Source organism: Mixophyes fleayi, chromosome 2 (assembly GCF_038048845.1).
Source record: "Mixophyes fleayi isolate aMixFle1 chromosome 2, aMixFle1.hap1, whole genome shotgun sequence".
Taxonomy (NCBI): domain Eukaryota; kingdom Metazoa; phylum Chordata; class Amphibia; order Anura; family Limnodynastidae; genus Mixophyes; species Mixophyes fleayi.
The window spans coordinates 259,489,229-259,509,808 of NC_134403.1; the positions used below are offsets into that span (position 1 = coordinate 259,489,229).

The 20,580-nt window shown below is 42.7% G+C and overlaps 1 protein-coding gene across 3 annotated transcripts in view; it reads right to left on the minus strand.

Moving 5' to 3' along the window:
- Window positions 1-20,580, minus strand: part of USP49 (ubiquitin specific peptidase 49) — a 41,466-nt gene continuing 20,886 nt past the window's right edge. For all 3 annotated transcript variants that reach the window (XM_075196007.1, XM_075196008.1, XM_075196009.1), the window contains 5 exons: window positions 17,292-18,630; window positions 16,901-17,105; window positions 16,354-16,462; window positions 4,370-4,572; window positions 1-3,299 (listed from right to left, as the gene is read on the minus strand). In XM_075196007.1, coding sequence (XP_075052108.1) covers window positions 3,079-3,299; window positions 4,370-4,572; window positions 16,354-16,462; window positions 16,901-17,105; window positions 17,292-18,614 — 2,061 coding nt within the window. In that variant the 5' untranslated portion in view covers window positions 18,615-18,630 and the 3' untranslated portion in view covers window positions 1-3,078. The remainder of the gene's footprint in view (window positions 3,300-4,369; window positions 4,573-16,353; window positions 16,463-16,900; window positions 17,106-17,291; window positions 18,631-20,580) is intronic.

A 20,580-nucleotide genomic window follows, 5' to 3' on the forward strand; every position in this document is an offset into this window, starting at 1 on the left:
GTTTGAAAAGTCTTCCCCATAACCTCCTGGAATAGAGGGGAGAGTATGTCTTTTAAATGTACATCTGGGAGTGTAACACTGTCTCCAGCAGCACCATTAGTTCCCATTTACAGTGCACAAAGGAAGGATATACTCTCTCAAATAATTTGTTGGGGCTTCCCAGCTAGCTACATGTTTTTCATAATAGACACAAATTAAACTGGAAATAGCTTGAAAGCACTAAAGGATGTAGTAGTTAAGGCAATGTGAAGCCCGAAAATAGGGCAACCCTTTCTCTCCCCCATCCCAGAAAAAAAATTTTTTTTTTACAAAGCCATCACATTTGCATCATTTCACATATCGTTTTGAACACTTAGGCTAAAACATTTACGGTTAATGTGATGTGTACCGGATTCTAAACAAAATTTAAAAAAAAAATAGATTAAAGGAAAAAAAAAAAAATGAAGGAAGCCATATCCATTGAAGGACCACAACATAAGTCAAGAAAGTTTGCCTATATAGTATTAAGTCACTCTTTTAGCGACAAAAATAATGTTTTGTTTAAAAATATAATAAAAGCTTAACAGCTTTAGGACTTACACAAACAAGCATCAATATTTTTTTTTTCCTTCTCACACAGGTGAGTAGAAACAGATATGCTGGGGCAGTGCACACTGGCATCTTACCCAATCAGATAATAGAAAAGAGATGAGAAAAATAGACAAAACATTGCATGTTCTGCTTTTCGCTTTCACTGCTTTGGCAAGATGGTCATCTCTCCATTTAAAGTGATTATTTCTAAGAGTACTTCCATCTCACCTGTCAAAATGAATGGAGAAGAGACCCACAATGTGCATTTAGCCTTAAAAAAGCCTTTGTTAGCAAATTAAGTTGGAAACAAAAAAAAAAAAATCACACCAGTTGAATAGTCTTAAAAATGCCAAATAATCTGTACCAGACTGAGAAGTTTTTGAAGACGGGTCAATATCATACAAAATAAAAATGAATACAATTTTGTGCCAGCACGTATGGTACCTGGGTTTGGATAGACTCCTGAGTTTGGCAGGTGAGGAGACCAGCAATAAGAACATAAAGCTCCTTTGGAGTACTACTGCTCAAAAAGGGATTTGGTGTTAGAAATAAATCTAAAACACTGTATATTAAACAACATTTTGCCATCAAGAAGCACAGGAAATAAAGGCTTTGAAAAGATGGCTGTTGCCCCTGATTTCAATTGCTTCTCCAGCTCAAGGAGATGTAAAGAAAACCATAAAAAAAAAAACAAAAAACACAAACAAAAAACACCAGATACATACAAAATATACCATTATATTGCTTCCAAAAAAAGCAAATACAGAGACCAGTGTTAGACAAGGAAGATTCAAACTTCTGGCTGCAAATTGCTGTGATGCACAACACTATCTTGCACCAGAGACAGACAAATAACAAACCTACTTGTTCATACAGTCCTTGGGAGAAAGGAGTATGATGTGTGTTTAGCTCAGCGGTCAAGAATCTTAACAAGGCATCTGTCAGTTTTAAATAGGGAGGCAGCCGTTACTAAAAAGAACAAAGGCAACATGCAAACACCCACACTAGTACTCAAAAACCAGTTAAAAAGGTTCTCAATCTAAAATCTGTTCTTCGATATCAAAAGGTTTGTGGAAATGGATCAAAAAGTTTATCAAATGAATATACTAGCTGCCTGACCATTTCTGGCTCCCCAGACTGGATGAATGTTTGTGCTGCTATGCAGAAGTGTGCATTGCAATCCAACTGAGCCTGAAATTGCCAGTATTGAACTTACTTGTTGCAATGTTATTTCTTTTACTCTTCATGTGGTTCAGTGTGGTTATAATACCAACATGCATGCATAAGCCAGAGATCGCATGCTGGACAGTATACTTGAATGATCTGTTTTTCCTGCAGAGCAAGGAAACAGCACCTGTAAATGCAACAGCAACCGGCCACTATTTGCGGTTAGTGGCAAGACCACAATTGCAAAAAGTTGACACTATTTTTTTTGTTACCAAGCAACCCTTTATGTATGTTACAGTTATGGCATCTAAATATCTGGGACCTCTGGGATAGTATCTATTATCTGGGACCTCTGGGTTTTCAAGATAATTTTTTTTACATAATTTAGAACACCATGGCTAAAAATATAGTATACAATTACATATCCTTTATTAAATGGTAGCAAAGCTCCTTGCTGTGATTGCAGGAGACGACACTTTGTGATCATGATTTTATATCCGAGCTGGACAGGCTTTGGAACTTATTTGATACCTAGTATCCAAATAAGAAACCCCATATCTGCAAAATTGTTTATTGGTTAAAAAAAAAAATAAACATTTTTTTTTAAAAAGTGGAGGAGGTAAACCCTTTTAAAATCTACCATGCATATGCTTGCAGAGAAATGCTGGCGTCAGAAAATAGGCACTACTATACAGGCCAGCCATCTGTATAAATGCTTGGAGGCCTCACACCACACTTTCACTCCTATTTGCAGTAAAGTCAAGAGACAGCGAAATGAATGTGTGGGGCCAAACTTAAGCATTTAACAGAATGGGGAGGTGTCCCCTTTGAGAAAATCTAATCCCCTATTACACAGCAGTCACTGATGAGAGAGCACTAGATGCTACTTCACATGATCACTATAGATGCTTACAGAAAAAAAAGAAAAAAAGCCAACACCTTTTGTCTTGATGATTTATAAGAGGCTCCCTTCACTCTTTTGCTCATTCTAGGAATAAAGCAATTTTACATAAGATTTTACATAGATTACCAGATACCCAAGGCTAGATCTTTAAGAGTAAACAACTTGTTAATGGAAATTTGTAGAACAGTGCTTTCCCCACACATTTTCTCCATGTAGACACACGTGAACCCTTTTATGCCCACTTGTCGAGTTCATATTATGAGGGCTGACTCATCACACTGCAAATCTTCTGGTGCTACTCAGACAAGATGATAAAACACAGCTAAGAATCAGTCTACAGATTTAAAAAAAAACGCCCCCACCCCAAAATAAAATAAAAAAAAACAAAAAAAAACAAAACTATAAAATAGACCGGATTTGCACCGGCACTAGTGGTGTCAGGGTATGGATATCCGGCTGCTGTGCTCCTGGGGACTGGATGGAGCCTGAGGTGAGAAGAGAAGGTCAGGGATTCCTGTGTCATTCTGTGTGTTGCTGCTTTGTACGCCACTCTGTGGGTTACTCCGCTGGGTGTAGAAAAGGATGTAGGCCTGTGTCCTGCACACTTCATCAACAGAGCACATGTTCAGTTTGGAATCATTGCAATGAACCCAGAATCCTAAAAATAAAAAATGATATCATGACCTTCCCAGTAACAGTCCGTGTAAACACACCTGTGCAGACAAAGGAAATGGGAATATACAATGTGAATACTACATGAGGGAACCAATATCCATTTCTTGGCAAGTGATCCCCGTGAACTGGTTTTGGATCTGGATTAGCTTTGTGTTTTGGCAAAACCACCCTCGTGTGTTTTAGATTTGTTTTTTTTTTTTTAGAAACAAATACCTAAAATATGCTAAAATCACAATTTTGCTTTTTTTGTTCCTACATTATTATTAACCTCAATAACACTAATTTCAAGTCATTTGCAGGTCACAATATTATTTTCATACACTTTTGGACAAATACTGCAGCAAACCTGGTTGGATGGCAAGCGACAAAGCAATGACACAAACACACATCAATTCCTAACACATCTAAGACACATTGGCACACAGCAGTGGCAGAAAAGAAAAAGGGGGGTCCGCTCTCCCTCCCACCCCTCGCTATGTTGGATCTTAAAAAGGAATTCAAAACTCGCGAGATCCGACGACGTCTTGCCTCGTTTTCAATTCCAAGGACACGCGAGAGTACCGAGCAGACTCCGCTCTGTACTTGGATACCCTAATTTTCGGTGTGTACAGTTCTCGAGGAACAGAGCCTGAGCATCTCTAGTTTAAGGTCTACGGTTAGTGGGTGTCTCACATAAAATAAAGTTGTAGTGTATTATAACGTACGGCTGAACCAGGATAAAAATCATATTAGTAAAATTTGTGTGCATTTCAAATTTCTCAGTTGGATCCTAATTTTATATAATATTTAGTGTCATGAGAATATGGTTGGCTAATACACAAAACATTACCCCCCCCCCCCCCCCCAAAAAAAAACAAAAAAAAAAAAAACATCTACATACACAGTACACATACATTATTTATATCATGTAGCACCACAGTTTGCTAATCCAGATATACACAATGCTATTGAGCATTCCAAAACACATACATATACACATTATACACATAAATAATAAAATTACGGCTGCATATAAGAGTCTGTGCCAGATACACAACAGTGAATTGCACCTACCACCCTCTGTGTTGTAGCAGTATGCCGTGTAGTGTCCGGAACCAAATCCTTTACCATGATGCATCACCACTGCAGAGAGGTCATAAAGAAAGGTCCCGTTGTCTGAGGGAGATAATGCACCTCTACAGTATGGCTCCATGTTCAAAACTTGGTCAAAAAACACATGCACTCCAATTTTCTCACGGTGATTACGTCCAGACCACCTGTACATTTAAACAATACTATTTATTAATATTTCGTATAAAAGGCAAAATATATATTTTTATTTATTTTAGAGACCTTAGCCATTTAGACGGCTCTTGCAAGAACACATTCCCTCCAATAAAATTCATCACTACTGTCCCTTTCCCCTCAATTCTTTCAGTCTACACTAACTCTTGGTCTCTCTTTATGCGTAAAATAATGAAACTGTAGTCACAGGACACATGAATTAGTGAGCAGAGGCGCTCTGGAACAATCCTGCCATGCTTGTTCAAAGCACCCCCCTCCTCACCCCCATTCCATCAGGAGGGAGGGAGGGCTCTACCTCATATGACCCTCTGATGAGTGCTGAAAACCAATGCATTACAGTTGAGTCTTTACACCAGACCTGGACAAGCTGTGGCTTTCCAGGTGTTGCGAAACTATGCAAGTCCCAGCAGAGCCTGTCAGCTATTGGATGGAAAAACCATGCTGGGACAACTTGTAGTTTCACAACAATTGGAGAACCACAGGTTATCCAGTCCTGTTCTACACCAATAGACACCTCCCAACAGAAATATTTTGCAGAGGGAAAACTGAGAAACAGAGTTAAGAGTATATTCTAGAAAAATGGAAAACAAAACAAAAAAAAAAACCCAAACACCACACACAACAAAAACCATACATAAGTGGGATTTCAGCTTTAATGCCCCAACGTATCTGTAGACTGCACATTCTATCTACATTTATCCTAATATATGCAGTTGCTGCTTATTAGACATGAAAATAGAAGTACAAAATAGCAATTAGAAACCCCTATTTTTAAGGCCTTCCTTTGCAGACAAGGTTTTAGTGCATGCGGTTTATTTAATTAACGTAGCCATTTCGTACTACACTAGGTGAGCGCCCAGCTTTTCTTTACCATGTCTTATTATCCAGCAGCTTTGCATAACACTGTACAAACTGTGCATGTGAAAGCAGGGTGGCTAGTGTGAATAATTGGTCAATTTCTGGGCTGTGGTGCTCTTAGAATCCTTCTCAAGGAAGGTTTGCATTGAGGGCCCTGGCAAAATTACAGCGGTTTGTCTCCAAACAAGAAAAATAAAAGGCTGGCATGCAGAAGCCTAAACAGAACAGTTTGCTATTAACGAATATATCACCTGGATGGGTAATGAAATTGACCAAGAAGTGAATTGGCAAGTCACAATTTAGATACATTTGCTGTTGATCACTTGGGTTTTCAAACTTGTAAAAGAAAAAAAAAAAAAAAGAAAAAAATATTTTAAATAATATCTATTCAATCTGCTCTGGAGTCTCTGATGGGTGTAAAAATCGCTCTATTTTGGCGTTTTGACTTGTCACTATCAGATCCATCTGTGGGGCACCAATTTTTCCCACAAACTATTTAAACACCTCGTTGTATAATGGCCACTCTCCTAGGTGGATCAGATACAGAATGAGATAGTTTGCCACTCTTTGTTGTCCTTACCTTCAGCAGGAAGGTAGACCTCAGATTGTTAACCGTCACCATGGCTTTGCTCTTGGTGCCTCCTCGTTTCCAAACACTACTGTCCAGTTATTAGAAAAGATCTTGAGAAGTTTGTAAGAATAAGACGCATATCAGCATTATAAGTCTAACTAAGGAGACTGGACTGCCATCTGATTGGAACAAGCAGAGAGGATCTGAAGGGAGTGATGTACACACTGGGAAACCTTGCCATTAATGGAGGCTAAACAGTGCACTGATAATTTAGAAGTGGCCACTTCAAAGAACTGGATACTATTGGATGCCATACTATTTCTGCCTAACTAACACTAAATGTTTACTGTGCAAATGGGCCTCAATTCAATATCCAAAAGGCTGGGAATATACTGCTCCTAATTACTTGGGCCAGAGTGACTGAATGAGTCTTTCAGTAAACAACTATTCTGACAATGCTACACTTCGTTTACAGGCTTTGCTACTGTATACAAATCTGCTGCTATGGGAATGGTCATATTTGAAGGTCCTTAAAAAAAAAAAAAAACAACCACCACATCTGTGTGCTCTCTTATGGTAATACCTTTGTAATCTGGTTTTGTTTATTTCGAAAAGTTGTTCTAAAAAATATCAATTATTTATCAGCGACGTCTATTATATTTGATCAAATTCAATTGCTAATTCTAGTTTAAATGGTGAATTAATTCTGCCTTTTTTTGACAATACCCTAGCAGTTTTTTTCTGGAGAAGGTTTGTGTTGCAACAGAGGTAGAAAGTGATATATTGCACACCACACTGCCCTTGCTTCCAGAATGTTTGCATTCAGTTTCTTTTCATTTTGAAGCCATGCAGCTTGTACTACTTCTGTGTGCAGGGCCATCTTTCCCATTGGGCACAATGGGCAGGTGCCCGCGGGCCCGTTGGAGGCAGAAAAAAAAAAAAAAACAAAAAAAACCGACAATACTTACCTTGCAATCCGGCTCCCTCCATGGTCTCCTCCTCCGTGCGGCGCTCGCAGTGCATTTCAGGCGTGACGTCATCACGCCCGCCCGACATCCATTGCGGAGCGCGACGGAGGAGACGACCATGAAGGGAGCCGGATCGCCAGCTGTAAGTATTTTTATTTTTTTTCTGCCTCGGACGGGCCCCCCTGGGCCCATATATATATATATATATATATATATATATCATTTTTTATTTATTTTGTATACATAGGGGCCCCGGTGCACTGCTGTGCCCGGGGGCCCAAGATGTTCTTAAGAGGGCCCTGTCTGTGTGCAGTTGTATACCCCAGCCTTTGGCACCTGAATTTTTGTATCGGCTTACTATGGAGTAGGACGCGTGGCTCCTTAGCTCCCACATTATCCTGCTCATTTATCCCTCAGTTAGTGACCCCAAGCTTGCTGGCAGACCAGTCTAATATGTCCTTCATATAATTATCGCCATTTAGTTTACTTTAAGCCTGGGACCGTGTAATACTTGCTTCTGGCCCTGTACGGGGCGTGGAGGTGCTGCCCCAGCCGCCACCATTAAAGTGCCGTGGACGAAGGAGCTGCTCACCATCCCTCTTGCCGGCTTCCTTGGTCTGCTACCCAGCAGCGTGTCTGCTGCTCACCCAGTCCGCTTCAGGGGCTCTTGCAGTGCGCTGGAGAGTGGGTACCATCACGGAACCGCTGAAGGACGCAGACTTATGCTCTGCGTTCGGTGCAAATCAGTGCCGGCTTCCTTGATTTGCACCTGTTCTGCTTCCCTCCCATACAACGGAAGACCACAGTGGTGCTGCGAGGGTGTTTGGAGGGTAAGAGGGACCTGCTCATGTTGGACAGGATTTCTTCTGCAGTCGCCTCTATAACGTTGACTGTCGCAGTGAATACCCCAGTTTGACCTTGATTGAGAGTGGATAAACCAGTGGAGACTTAATTACTAAGTTTGGAACACTTGAACTGCAATATTTCTCCCTTTGTCCCTATTGAGAGGGGTGACTCCCCATTGTTATTGCATTAAGGTAAAACATCTACCTTCACTTTGAAAAGTACTGGACTGCTGGCACTTATCTTTATAAGGTTGAGACTTTGGGATGTAGCAGCTGTGAATCTACAATAGGGGTGCTGACTCAATCTGCAGTATATACCTGTCCTATTGGCACCTTTTTCGTTTGTGGCCCACCAAACCAGCAATTGAGTGCATCTATTGTACAGTGCCACGGGGAGCTATGTCTGTAGACTCATCCTGGGGCCCATCTCTAACTTTGTACTTACAGCACTGGGGTCTAATTTGGGATATCTTCTTGTACACCACAAGAGGGAGCTTGTAATACAGCGGTGGGAAGGTGGTGGAAATCGCTACATTTACCATTTAATATCTGTATCTATGGGCAAGTCAGGACACGCTGCTGCGGCCAAATTGGAGAAGTATGCCTGCCAACCAAGTCTTGGGCATCGCTCCCAGGCCGACACCTCGCAGCCTCTGGATTCCCAGCCCTCTCCTACCCCTGCAAATACAGACCCTCCAGTACAGGCGGACCCGCTCTCTTTGCAACAAGTCCTGTCGGTCATTACGTCCTCTGAGAAGAGGGTGATGGACAAGACTGGGGAGGTGCAGGCCGACCTCTCGCTCATACGCCATGATTTGCAGAAGATGAGGGAGAGGGTGGGTGACGTTGAGCACAGATTCTCCAATCATGAGGACTCCACAGCCCCGCTGTGGGGGGAGATTGCGGGCCTAGCTGCACAGGTTAACCAATGCTGCCTGAAGATGACGGATATGGAAGGCAGGCTTCGTCGGAACAAACTCCAATTTGTCAGGCTGCCCAAGCAGGAGAAAGTCCTGAATTGTTTCTGGAGAAAAGGCAGATAAAAGAATTTGGCAGGGAGGCCTTCTCCCCACAATATGTTATGGAGTGAGCTCATAGATTGCCACCTGAACCACTGCAGCCGGGTGCACCGGCTCGCACTTTTAATCGCCAAGTTGCTACACTTCCTAGATAGAGATGTGGTCCTGCAGATGACCAGACAGCAGGGTACTCTACAATTTAACAATTACACGACCATGGTGTTTCTGGACTTTGCGGTGAAAGTTCAGAAGGCTCGCTCCCAATTGGCTTAGACAAAGAAGCTCCGGGAGCAACAGCTCCCCTATACTATGTTGTTTCCGTCTAGGCTTTGGGTGACGGCGGATGGTAGATCACACTTCAATACCCTGCAGGATGTGGCTGACTGGCTCCAGAGATGACCGATTGCCAGGCGTGGAGATCCTTGAATTATAGTTATCATTAGGTCTAGTGCTGAGGGATAAAGCAAATGGTTTTGTTCTTTCATAATATGTGGAAAAAAAATCTATGCAGAAGAAGTCAGGTACTATAGTCTGGTTTCCTCTTTCTTTTAGGGAAATAGGGTATACCTTAGTTAGAATAGGTGTACAGATTCTTTTTTTCCTCAGGGCCTCGTTTAACCACACCCCTCTGACAGTGCTGGTTATTTACATCCCACCCCTGTATAGTAGTGATGTCCTGCGTAAGGGTGCTGTATTTATGGCCTTAGCTCCAGATACCCCTGTGCTTTACTTGGGAGACTTCTGTAACCTTATTGATGTGGACGTGAATAGGTGGGTGTGAGGACTCGGTGGATGTTCATAGTGGACCAAATACATTTGGCAAACTCAGAGAACCAGGGGTTGATGGATGTCTGGAGATTTAGGAACCCGAGTGTTAGACACTTCTCATGCCACTCCCATTCTCTCTATTCCTTCTCAAGGATAGATTTGGTCTTGGCATGTCACAATCTGGTTCCCTTGGTTTCAGTGGTGGAATACCTTCCCCGCAGCATCTCGGCCCACTACCAAATCCTGGCTGATTTTGATTTCAGGCCTGAAAGGGGCTTGCGGTTCTGGAAATTGAATCCTCACTGGCTGTCTAGGTTTGGCAGGGGAACTGATCTGGCATGTCTTTGGGAGGGGTACTTCAACGATCACTTTGGCGAGATAGCTGTGGCTGTAATTTGGGATTCGTCCAAAGCCTTAATGAGGGGTACCTTGATAGAAGAAATAGCAGGGATAAAGAGGCTTAGTAGAGAAAGGAAGGTGAGCTGGAGTAGAGATCCTGGAACTTAGAGGTGTCATATCAGTTCTCACTGTCACAACAGGCTGGGCTGGCTACAAGCAGTCTGACTGGTCCAATTTTCTGCATCATAACAGTCAGAAGCTTCTCTTCTCCGGACACAATTATTATTTCCAAGGAGACATTGGAGGTAGTTATCTGGCGTGTCTATAGTAAAGGAGGAAGAGCTATCATCTAGATCAATTCCAGTCATTTTAGAGAAGTATAATATTAAACAGTTTACAGGAGCTAAAACTACAGAAGTGCTTCTTGACTATTATAGTGATCTTTGCTCTTCACAAATTCAGTATACACCCACCCAACTCACTGCCTATATGAATTGTGTTAATATTCCACAATTCTCACAGGAGTCGATGGACTTTTTGGACTACCATATCACTGAACAATAAGGCCCCGGGGTTGGATGGTATTCCAATTGAGGTATAAGCAATATAGAAAGTTCCTTACTCACAAATTACTTGAATATTACTCCCAATTTCTGGAGGGTGGTCAGAAGACATTATTATCCTTATACCTAGTGTCACGAGCCACGGCGGTACTCACAGCCGCCGCTGCCCGCCCCGGCCGTCACCATGACGACCGGGACGTCACTTCCCTCCAACTCCGAGGCAACGGCCGGACGCCCTGCAGTGTAGCGCCGCGTCCCGGCAACAGGGGACAGCCGGGCGCCTGCGCAGAGACACCTAATAGCCTGCTGGCTATTAGGCTGTAATTATTTTATTAGTCAGCTCCTGGGAGTAAGTTGCAGAGCTAGGCTCTGATTGGCTCACCTGTACATTTAAGGCAGTGAGGTCTGCAGCCTCACTGCCGGTTATAGCTTCTGCTCTCCAGTCTGCTGACCGGCTTGTTCCCGTTCCTGTCTACTGAACTTCTGCTGATCTCCCGTGTATGACCCTTGGCTTGGAATTGGACTTCGCTTATGTATCCTGTGACCCTGACCTCTGGCCTGTTTACCGTTTCTGCTATTTGCTTGTGACCCCTGACCCCGGCTTGTTAAGTGGAATTGCTACCTGCTGTCGGCCCTTGACCTCTGCGTGGACCTCACTCCGCTTGCCTGGGTTCTCCCCGGCCGGTACACACTTGACGACCCTCTGTCAGTCTGCAGCCCAGTCTGTCCCCACCACCAGGGGCTCCAGTGAACACTTGTCAGGGCTGTCCACCATCACCAGCTCTGTTTGCATTGGTGATCGAACCTTTGGCATGTATGATCCGATCCCACGCCAACATCATAGGTATTGGGATGGGAGAGATCACGGACCACATAGCAACGCATGTGGACGACATGTAATTTAGATTACAGCCTAGGCGGCCGATTATGTAGAACTTAATTTTGACCCGATTACCTTAAAAGTAAATCCCATACTTGGCAGAAACTCCCTCTCATGGTTACTGGTAGGATTAACCTTAGAAATATTTTGGCTGTACAAAACATTTTTATATCCCCTGCAACATTCCCCTATATATTTACCGTTTCATGTGTTTAAATGCTTATTAATTATTTTTTTAATTCGTTGATATAGAGGGTTAAGAGGGCAAGGGAGTCTTAGAATCTATTACCTGGCTTCCAGCTTACACACCTGCTTCTGTGGCTTTATGCATCCCGGGATACTGCTCTTGGGTACCTTCTGGGCGAGCAGATGGACCCTTCCCTTGGACAAATACAGGTTATACTAATTAGGCACGGTCCCGGCCGGGTCACTCCTATAATACGGCAGGCCTCTATGATTTGGTTGGTTGCACATGGTCTACTGGTGGGTGAGGGGCTGGACCCAGATACTCCGCTGTGGCACAATCCTAACATTGGGGCACTGAAGTTGGAGGGTAATGTGATTTGGAAAAGGGCTGTAATACATGCCATTGGTCAATTATATACAGATTGTCATTTACAATCATTCGAACAGTTGAACGCCGTTTTTTCAGTTGTTTAACTCAGCATTCTTCCGTTACTTGCAATTACGTCATGCGCCGAACGCGCAGTTACCATCAAGATTGCACCAACTTTTAGATTATCCTGTTAAAAATGTATTGCGCTCTGTTGGTTCCTGTAGGACAGTATCTGTTCTGTATGCATTGTTGTTACCCCAGGTGTCCCCGGGGGGCCTGGACTTACTAAGAGGTCAATGGGAGGCTGATCTGGGTGTAATCACGGACGAGGAGTGGAGTATGGTAATAAGGGATACCACAGATGCTACTTCCTGTCCCCATTTCCAGCAAATACACTTCTACATGATGCATAGAATATATATGACCCCATCCAGGCTGTGCAGGATGGATCGACACGATAGTCCTGAGAGTCATAAATGCAGGGTCGCCCCTGGCACTTTCTGACATTTGTTATGGACGTGCCCTGTTGTCCAGTCTTTTTGGTTTAAGATATGGGACTGCATCTCTTCCACAATTCCTGTGTCCCTTCCACTTTATCTCAAGGTCTGTCTATTTGACACCACACTCGAAGAGCCTAGGCAACCAGCTGTTTAAATATATATTTATTCTGACTGCTCTTGCAAAGGTGGTTATAGCTATGAGTTGGATGGGTTCGGACCCCCCCAAATATCCTCCATTGGACCAATTTGGTGAAGGAAGTATAGAGACATGAGCAGGTTATGTATGAAAGCCGAAAAGCCATGCATAAATACCACAAGGTTTGGCATCACTGGTACGAGTCACAATATGTTTTTCATCCTCACGAGGATGATCTGTTTGGGTTAAGAAGTCATTAAGGTTACATTTACCTTCCAGACCTGCGTAGCTATATGTGCAGATTTGTTTAAGAGATCTTAATTTGTTGACAACCTGTTGAGCGTTGCAGATTACAATTTGATAAGTTACAATACATTATACTAGCTGTGTACTTTGTTTATCTACTTGCTTATAATAGTTTTCATGATCTTGTCTTGTATGGGCACATTTCATATGATTAGATATTTGGGGTAATTAGTTAGGATGTAGTTACTTGCTTGTTCTGAAAATCTCAATAAAAATACTTTATTAAAAAAAATAATTAAAAGATTGTTTTGAGTTTTGGTTTGGGACAGGGTTACGATTTCTCTGAAATATTGTACTGATAAGCCCAAACTGCAACTCCCTGCTTCCCAAGAGCAGCCATGAGAACCAGGTTCTGGGAGATGTTGAGAGCAATTTGCAGATAGATGCCATAGGCTGAAGAATCTGCAGTGCAATTGGTATGTATAAATAGGCATCCTGTAAATCTATTGATTTAAAGAAATGTCCTTTTTCTATTGCATGGATAATGGTTTACTACCAGAAAAAGTCTGGAGTAGAAGCAGATGCCTCCTGAGAGGTAGGTACTATAGAATTCACCAGTTTCTCTAGCAGAGTCTGCTGGAGAAACTGCTGCATAATGCCATCCTTTTCACAGGGTATGACAGTTTTGGGTGGTAACCAGGAAGAGTACTCTATCTTGTATGCTTTGTTTTATAATATTCTGAACTCAGCAATCTTGCATAGGGCCACCTTGATGCATTTACCATGTACTGTATGGCACACAGTTTGCCAGGAAAATAGGTTTGTGCCCAGATATTTTCTTGAAGAAGCAGAAAACTGTCTTCTACAACCCAGTAGCAAATTATGCAATTTAACTTCTGAGTCATAGCATCCAGTTTGTTGCTAAAACAAAAATCTCTTAACTGTACTTCCCTTTGAAGGTGTTTTTTTGACTGCTGATGCTTCACATAGTCGGTGAGGAATGAGACATCAATTTAACAGTCAGGGCTGGTTGGAGGGTGGCCTAATTATTAAATGTGGGTGCTACTGATTTAATTCTGGGGGTGGATAGAGCTTTCTAAATTTTATGTACATGTCTAAACAAATAGGGCACCAACATTCAAGGGTATAGACAAGCAGAAACTGAGTTTAAGACACCAGCATCTGCAGGTAGTGAAAGCTGCAAGAACCGGTAGGAGAGAGCAGGACATTCTGCTAGCTGTCCTGTATCCTGTAAGGACTGCACATTTCGACTTTGCCCACACCTTAAAGTTTTTAGGCATAGCATTTCAGGAATGATAGGTAAATCGCTCATGCCCCATAGCTAAATTAATCAGGACCACCCAGCTACCTAATCAGGCTGGTTGGGTACTATATAATGACGCTCTAAATGCCGAAAGTACATACCCCAACATGCTTACACTGAAGAGCTCATATCTGACAGAGTGGTAACACAGACTGCTTCAAAGAGTCTTAAAGAAATTGCGACCACTGAAAATTCCGGCACACTGATGACGTCACTAGGTAGACACACCTGGGCCAGATAGTCATGCAACTGAGGCACAGAATAGTCTGCTCTTGAGGTGTACAAATATGAGTAGTAGGCACGGAATACCATAGCAATATATTCAGTCTGAAAGTGGATAGTGTCTGACCAGTCAGTAATGGCAGATTGTGTTCTTTTAATGCAGTCCTGGCTAAATATGCCATAAGGCCACCCCTCTTATTCCCCTGTGCATACATAGCATGCCTGTAGCAGAGAAGCCAGCAGTTAGATTTATCAAATAAATTATCGGCCCATGCCTTCTGCACATGCAACCAAGTCAGCTGATCAGCAGGCAAGCATGATGACAAATAAGCCTTCTCCAAATCCTGACAAAATCTGTTCTAATCTTCATGCCTCCGCCCTGGAAATCAAGGTGTCTCCGCAGCACGAGACAGTTGTACTCATCAAAAGCAGGCGACACTGTGTCAGGAAGGGGCCTCAAAGGGTGAACAGCCGGAGCTCCAAAGCAGCCGCAGGTCTTGTCGCGTAGAAAGCTCCAATACAGGCATCAGCTAGTGCAGTGAAATATATGCAAAGAAAATACAGCGTTTCCAGTGTGCGAGACAGGATTTTGTCAGGAGAGCAAGCACCATGAGTCTTACCCTGTGTCCAGTCAAGCCACTCCCCAAATACAGGATATATTTAATCAGTACATCAACCACTTCTAGATTAAATGTCCTGAGCTCTTCTTTAGTCTCTCCTTCATCAATTAGATAAGCCTTCCCCAAAAAATACATAGATACATCTGAAGAAAGCTTTGCTATACACATATACATCCGAGACCTGGTCCTTTAGCGGCTTGACATGCTTGAAGCGCTTATTTTGATACAAAATATTACATTATCCATTTAATCAATCAGCTATACTGTCCTGGGGGTTGCACTGAATGTTGTCTATAAAGGAACACAGTCCACACATAAAGCCTCTTTATAATCATTAGGTAGGTCCTTATCACATGCTCCAGAAATACAATTATGAGTTTTGTAGCCTTCTTCCCTACTACAGGCTCCGAGAGGGAAAGTTGAATAAGAAACTAAATCTAACCTCTAGGCAAAAAAACAAAACAAGAAAAACCCACCCTTAGCTAGGGGCTAACCTAGAACAGGACAGACATGCAGGCTGCAAGTACCTCCAGATCTACGATTCTACATGCGAGTGCTGATCCAGATGTGGCGTCAGCCACTCATGTCACGCTACCTTATGTGGAGGCTGTGCATGGTTTATTGAATTTCCTGCCCCTATACAGAGTACTGCATTAGCCCACATTTTCAACTGAGTGCTAGTAAAGAGCAGCCCATGAACCACCCTCGTTAAAGTGGGAATAGACTATGGAAGCAACATACTGTAGGTAAATTAAAGTACCTTACTAACTGAGCTTTGAAGAGACAGGGAAAATGACAAAGGAAGGAGGAGTCCCACTATATACCATCATCTTTTTCCTGTCTCTCCTCAGTTCACGAACGGTTAAATCATTAGTTAGGGCTGTCATGGAGTTTGAGAAGGAACTTGGAATATTCCATTTTGCTGGGGAAGAAAGACTGTTCAAAACCGCAATCCACTTATTTCCATTTGAAAGCATAAACATTACTGGGGGAGGGGGGCTTTTTCCACAATAATACAGGCTCTCAATTGATATAAATAAGAGTAATTACATATGGGAGACATACTTGCAGTCTACATATAAGTACTCTAAGTGACTTTGCAATTCACATATAGGATCATAAGAGCATGGTAGGTCATTATTGATTAGATAAAAAACAGAATTAGATACATTGTGTATAAACTCATCTGGTTGCTCAAAATACCTAAATTCAGTGCATCGGAAAAGCACAAATGGCAAGAACACTAATCGGATTGTAATATAATATAGTTTTAGTATTCAAACAAAATCATCAACAAGAACCACCCAACCCCCCCTCCAGAACAGCAATACAATTTACCTGAACCGCTTAAGATGCAGCCGCAGGACCTGAGGTAGTCTGAATATCATAAGCTGCTTCTTAGCCTCACTGAGTACAAGGGGCTTTGGGGACGACTTTCGCCTCCGGCCTTATCAAGAGAGGAAACAGTTTTACTGGTTATCATTAATCCTGTACAGTTAGTCAGAAAACCATGTGTACACTATCCTTAAGCTCTTTTAGATTTTTGTTTTTCCTACAACATTAACTATTTATTCAGAGCAAAAGGTTGTTGCACAGATGGAAAAATGGTCTGCAAGATGAAAGCTAAAGGCATAAAAAAAGAAAGCATTAAGGCACCCCCGAGTCACTCTGCCTTGAACTTTAAAAGGAAGAGATGTCATGCAAATAATAAATCATAAAAAAAAAAAAAAAAAAAAAAAAAGATTATAAAACCAGGGGACTAGAAAATAAATAAATCTAAGACTAGTTTCTGATTGCAAGATTAAATTAAGTCGCAAAATCAGATTTATGCAGAATTCAATCATGGTGCTAGTTACAATCAGGATGAAGGTTAAATGCAACTCACTGTTACATTGGTCACAAGCATATATTCTTCCTTCCAAAGCCTCCGTCTCTGTAAACTTGGCCAACATTTCTGTAAGAGTGCACTCAGTAGTGGTGACCGGAGTAATCCCCTTTTCTAGGCTATGATAACGCTCTGGAAACTCTAGAGACAGGTCCCAGAAAGGTTCCACTGTGTCAGACTTATAACTGCAAGTCAAACATGTAACCTAAGAGAAAACGGAAATATTAACCACAATCAATAGTCTTAGTCGAATATTTCCTTGACAAAGAAAATTTAGGACAGATGAAATAAGCAAGCCACTTTACTAACCTAATCACACCTGTAAACAAAGAGACAGATTGGAAAGAGGTGCGGCTATGCAGCACAATATTGGAGAGTATAAGGTTCTCACCTGGCTGAGAAGTTGTCCATGGAATATCGTATTCACTACCTTCAGCACCTGTTTGGTAAGCTTCCGCTGGGAAATAGGGATAAGGATCCTGTGTTTGTTTCCCTCAGACTCCAGTTCCTGCTGCACCTTGTCCAGCAGTTCACACAGGAACTCCTGGGCATCCTGTTGGTCATAACCTCTAAAGGCTGGTATAAGGTTCCATACAGAGTGCAACATGGCAAAGGGCGAAACCAGCGCCCACTTTCCAGACCACATTACTCGGAAGAGGGTGTGGAGCTCATGGCAGAGAGACAGTTGCTTGGTGCTGGGTTCCTTGGCTTGAATTAGCTCCAGGCTCTTTTTAATTGATGATCCCCCATTTAAACCAAGGCCACCTGATGGGTACCCTGAACCACTGTTATCCATATGGTGCTTGCCATTGGTGCCTGTGTTTGCCAATAATTCCTCTTTCTCACAGGGGTCCAGGGTAAGGAAGCATTCCCTGAACTTCTGCAGGTGACTCAGCACTTGCAGTATGGAGTTCATATAGCAGGTATTTCCAAGGTTGCGAAGCCCTGTCACTCCTGGGGTCACAGTGGGCCTGATGGAGTACAGCTGGTTAAAACGTCTGTGAGCCTCCTTCCTTGAAGATGGGCTGCTGGTTGTCATGTCCCTGAATTTGCGGGGAATAAGGCTGTCCCTGTGCATATGTGACAGTAGACGGGCACTTTTCCTTGGGGGAGTGTTTGCAAGTTCTTCAAGAAGACGCCGTTTTACTTCTTGTCTCCTTAGCCTGGCTTCTTCTTTCCTCCTCTCCAGCTCTGCCTGTTGTTTCCTCTCCTCCAACTTAAGCTGCCCTCTCGAACTTCTTTCAAACCACCGTCTTAGCGCCTTTGCCAGCAAAGTTTGGCGCCGATGACGCAGTGCCGTAAGCATCATTGGTTGACCTTGTGGCGACTTATGGCATCCAGACCCCTCACTTGCTGTGGTTTGTAACCGCAAACTTCTGCGGCTTGACGCTTCCTGTTTTTGACTCCTTACAGCAGAGAGAGCACTCCTCAGAAGCTTTAAGTCACCCTCTGGGTTATCATTTAATACATAGTCCTGGCACAGGTAACAGAATACATAGAGCTCATGCACCTCCATAACCAAGGGGTGTCTACTCTCTTGAAAATGGCGCAAAGAATGCTCTTCAATGTAGCGTCCACAGGCAACATGAGAACACTTAAGACATGCCCACACAGATTCTCTAGTGTCACAGTCCACACAACGCCATTTCTGTGGATTTAGTATAGAGTGGTCTTGTGCCAAGCGCAGGCGTCCAACGTGCTTACATCGATCCATGTCTCACAGGAAGGTCCTATTGAACAATCAAGAGGATAAAAATGAAACAGCAACCTTTATAAATACATTAAAATTAAGTAGTTTCAACTTGGAAAAATAGACATAACTGAAAAATACTGGTGGGTCACTAGCCATAACAATCAAGTTAATCCAATGCAAATTAGATGCCTTTTCAAAGGTGGCCACAAACCAGCCAAACAGGTTTGTTGCATGCAGGGGATACTGTAGGATTATGTATGCACACGTGTGTTTTTTTCCAGATGCATTCCTTTTAGATGTAGGTTTACTGAAATGCACAAACCTGAAAATATTGCAGATTACATTCCTAATAACTGACACTAAACACAACCGTAACTGGCCTGTTTTTTGAGTGCGTGCTCCATGAGCATCCCAAATGCAAAACCGCTATATTAAACTCCCATGAGTAGGACGCCTTTTATTTCTCCTTGGAAAAATGTGCCCCATTAGAACATTAGCTGAACCATAGAAGAACGGTTCATTTTCTTTATTTTCATTCTCTGCACAGTATTGAAGAGGGAGTCATTTCAGTGGACTAACCTCACCAGTTTCCCTTTCTGTTGTTGCACTTTCCTGTTCAATTGTGCCATGTACCCACATCTAACTCTCTAGCTTTTTCCCCCCCGCAGGGTGCACCTATGTTTGAGCAAAGTCCCAAGTTACTTTAGTGGCAGCAGTGCCCCAAGAGTAACCACTGGAAAACATGGTCAGCTTTAGTACTGGTTCTTCATCAAGATACACTTCTGATCAACAAAACTTGCAGAAGAGCCATCAAAAAACACACTATCCACATCAAGTCCCACGAGTACTGTGACTGGATCACTATTAAATAACTTTTGGAAAAAATTTATTTAAAGAAAATAGCTCAGGGCACTTATTTTGATATTGTGAGATAGTAAATAGTTATCTCTGAGACCAGGGTAGAAAAGTTGGTTTTTCTGTTTAACCTTGCTATAGGATATGCCCATTTCTGATGGATATATCAGATACAATGAGCCTGTGTTTACAAAGCCTCTTGTGTATTGTGATGTGAGAAACTAGCTTGTTTGTGGTTTTTGTTGTTCTGTGTGAATATGTATTCCGAACGGCCTGATGAAAGGCCACATGTTAATAAGATCTTTTGAGGTGTGAAGGACCAACATTGAAGGCAGGAACTTTTAATTAAGGCTGGCTCCTGGTTTCTCTGCATTTGAAAACCAGGTGTAGGACAACACAGCGTTTCTAGAATTTCATAGTGTAAAGTGTAAATTTTGTTAGCCTTGAAATGCATGTAAATCTATGTTTTGGGAAGCAGGGTACAGCCGTGGTCAATGTGATAGGCCAGGGGGGATCCATTCACAGCAAACCGGATCCATAGTAAGAGGTCCGGAGTTACCAGCAACGTCAGTGACCCAGAAGGAACGTGGTTCTGAGTGCCATAGAAGGAGCTCAGTGGTGGCAGCAGGCCCCTCCCACTGCGGCAGGAGGGGCATATTCGTAATAACGAAAAGGAACAGTGGCAAAGTAAGCCCAGCCGGTTCCAGCAACAACAGACAGGGTGGCATAGGCGGTCCATCCTGTCACAAGTACCATCTAAGTATTTCACATGTGGGAGGGGTTTCAGCATATGCATCATATGGAGAAACAAAAGGCTGAAGCAACTCCCTGCCGAAGCTGCAGAGCTGTAAAATCTACTCTCCATGCACAATGACTGGGGTTTATGAAAAACCTTATTACCAAGCCCTGTACTTCAGTTTTGCAGTCCCATGGCAGAGTGGGATACACTCTTGCCACCTAGGTACTGTAAACTACATCCCCTCCATTTACTCTATTCCAGATGTCTTCACTTTGTCTTAAATGTCACAAGGGGGTGTGGATTTATTGCTGGTCACTTGGCTAAACAGGGCATGGACATCTTGTGTCCAGTGAATTTAGGCTGGTCCTTATTACAAACAGCGTGTGTTATCAT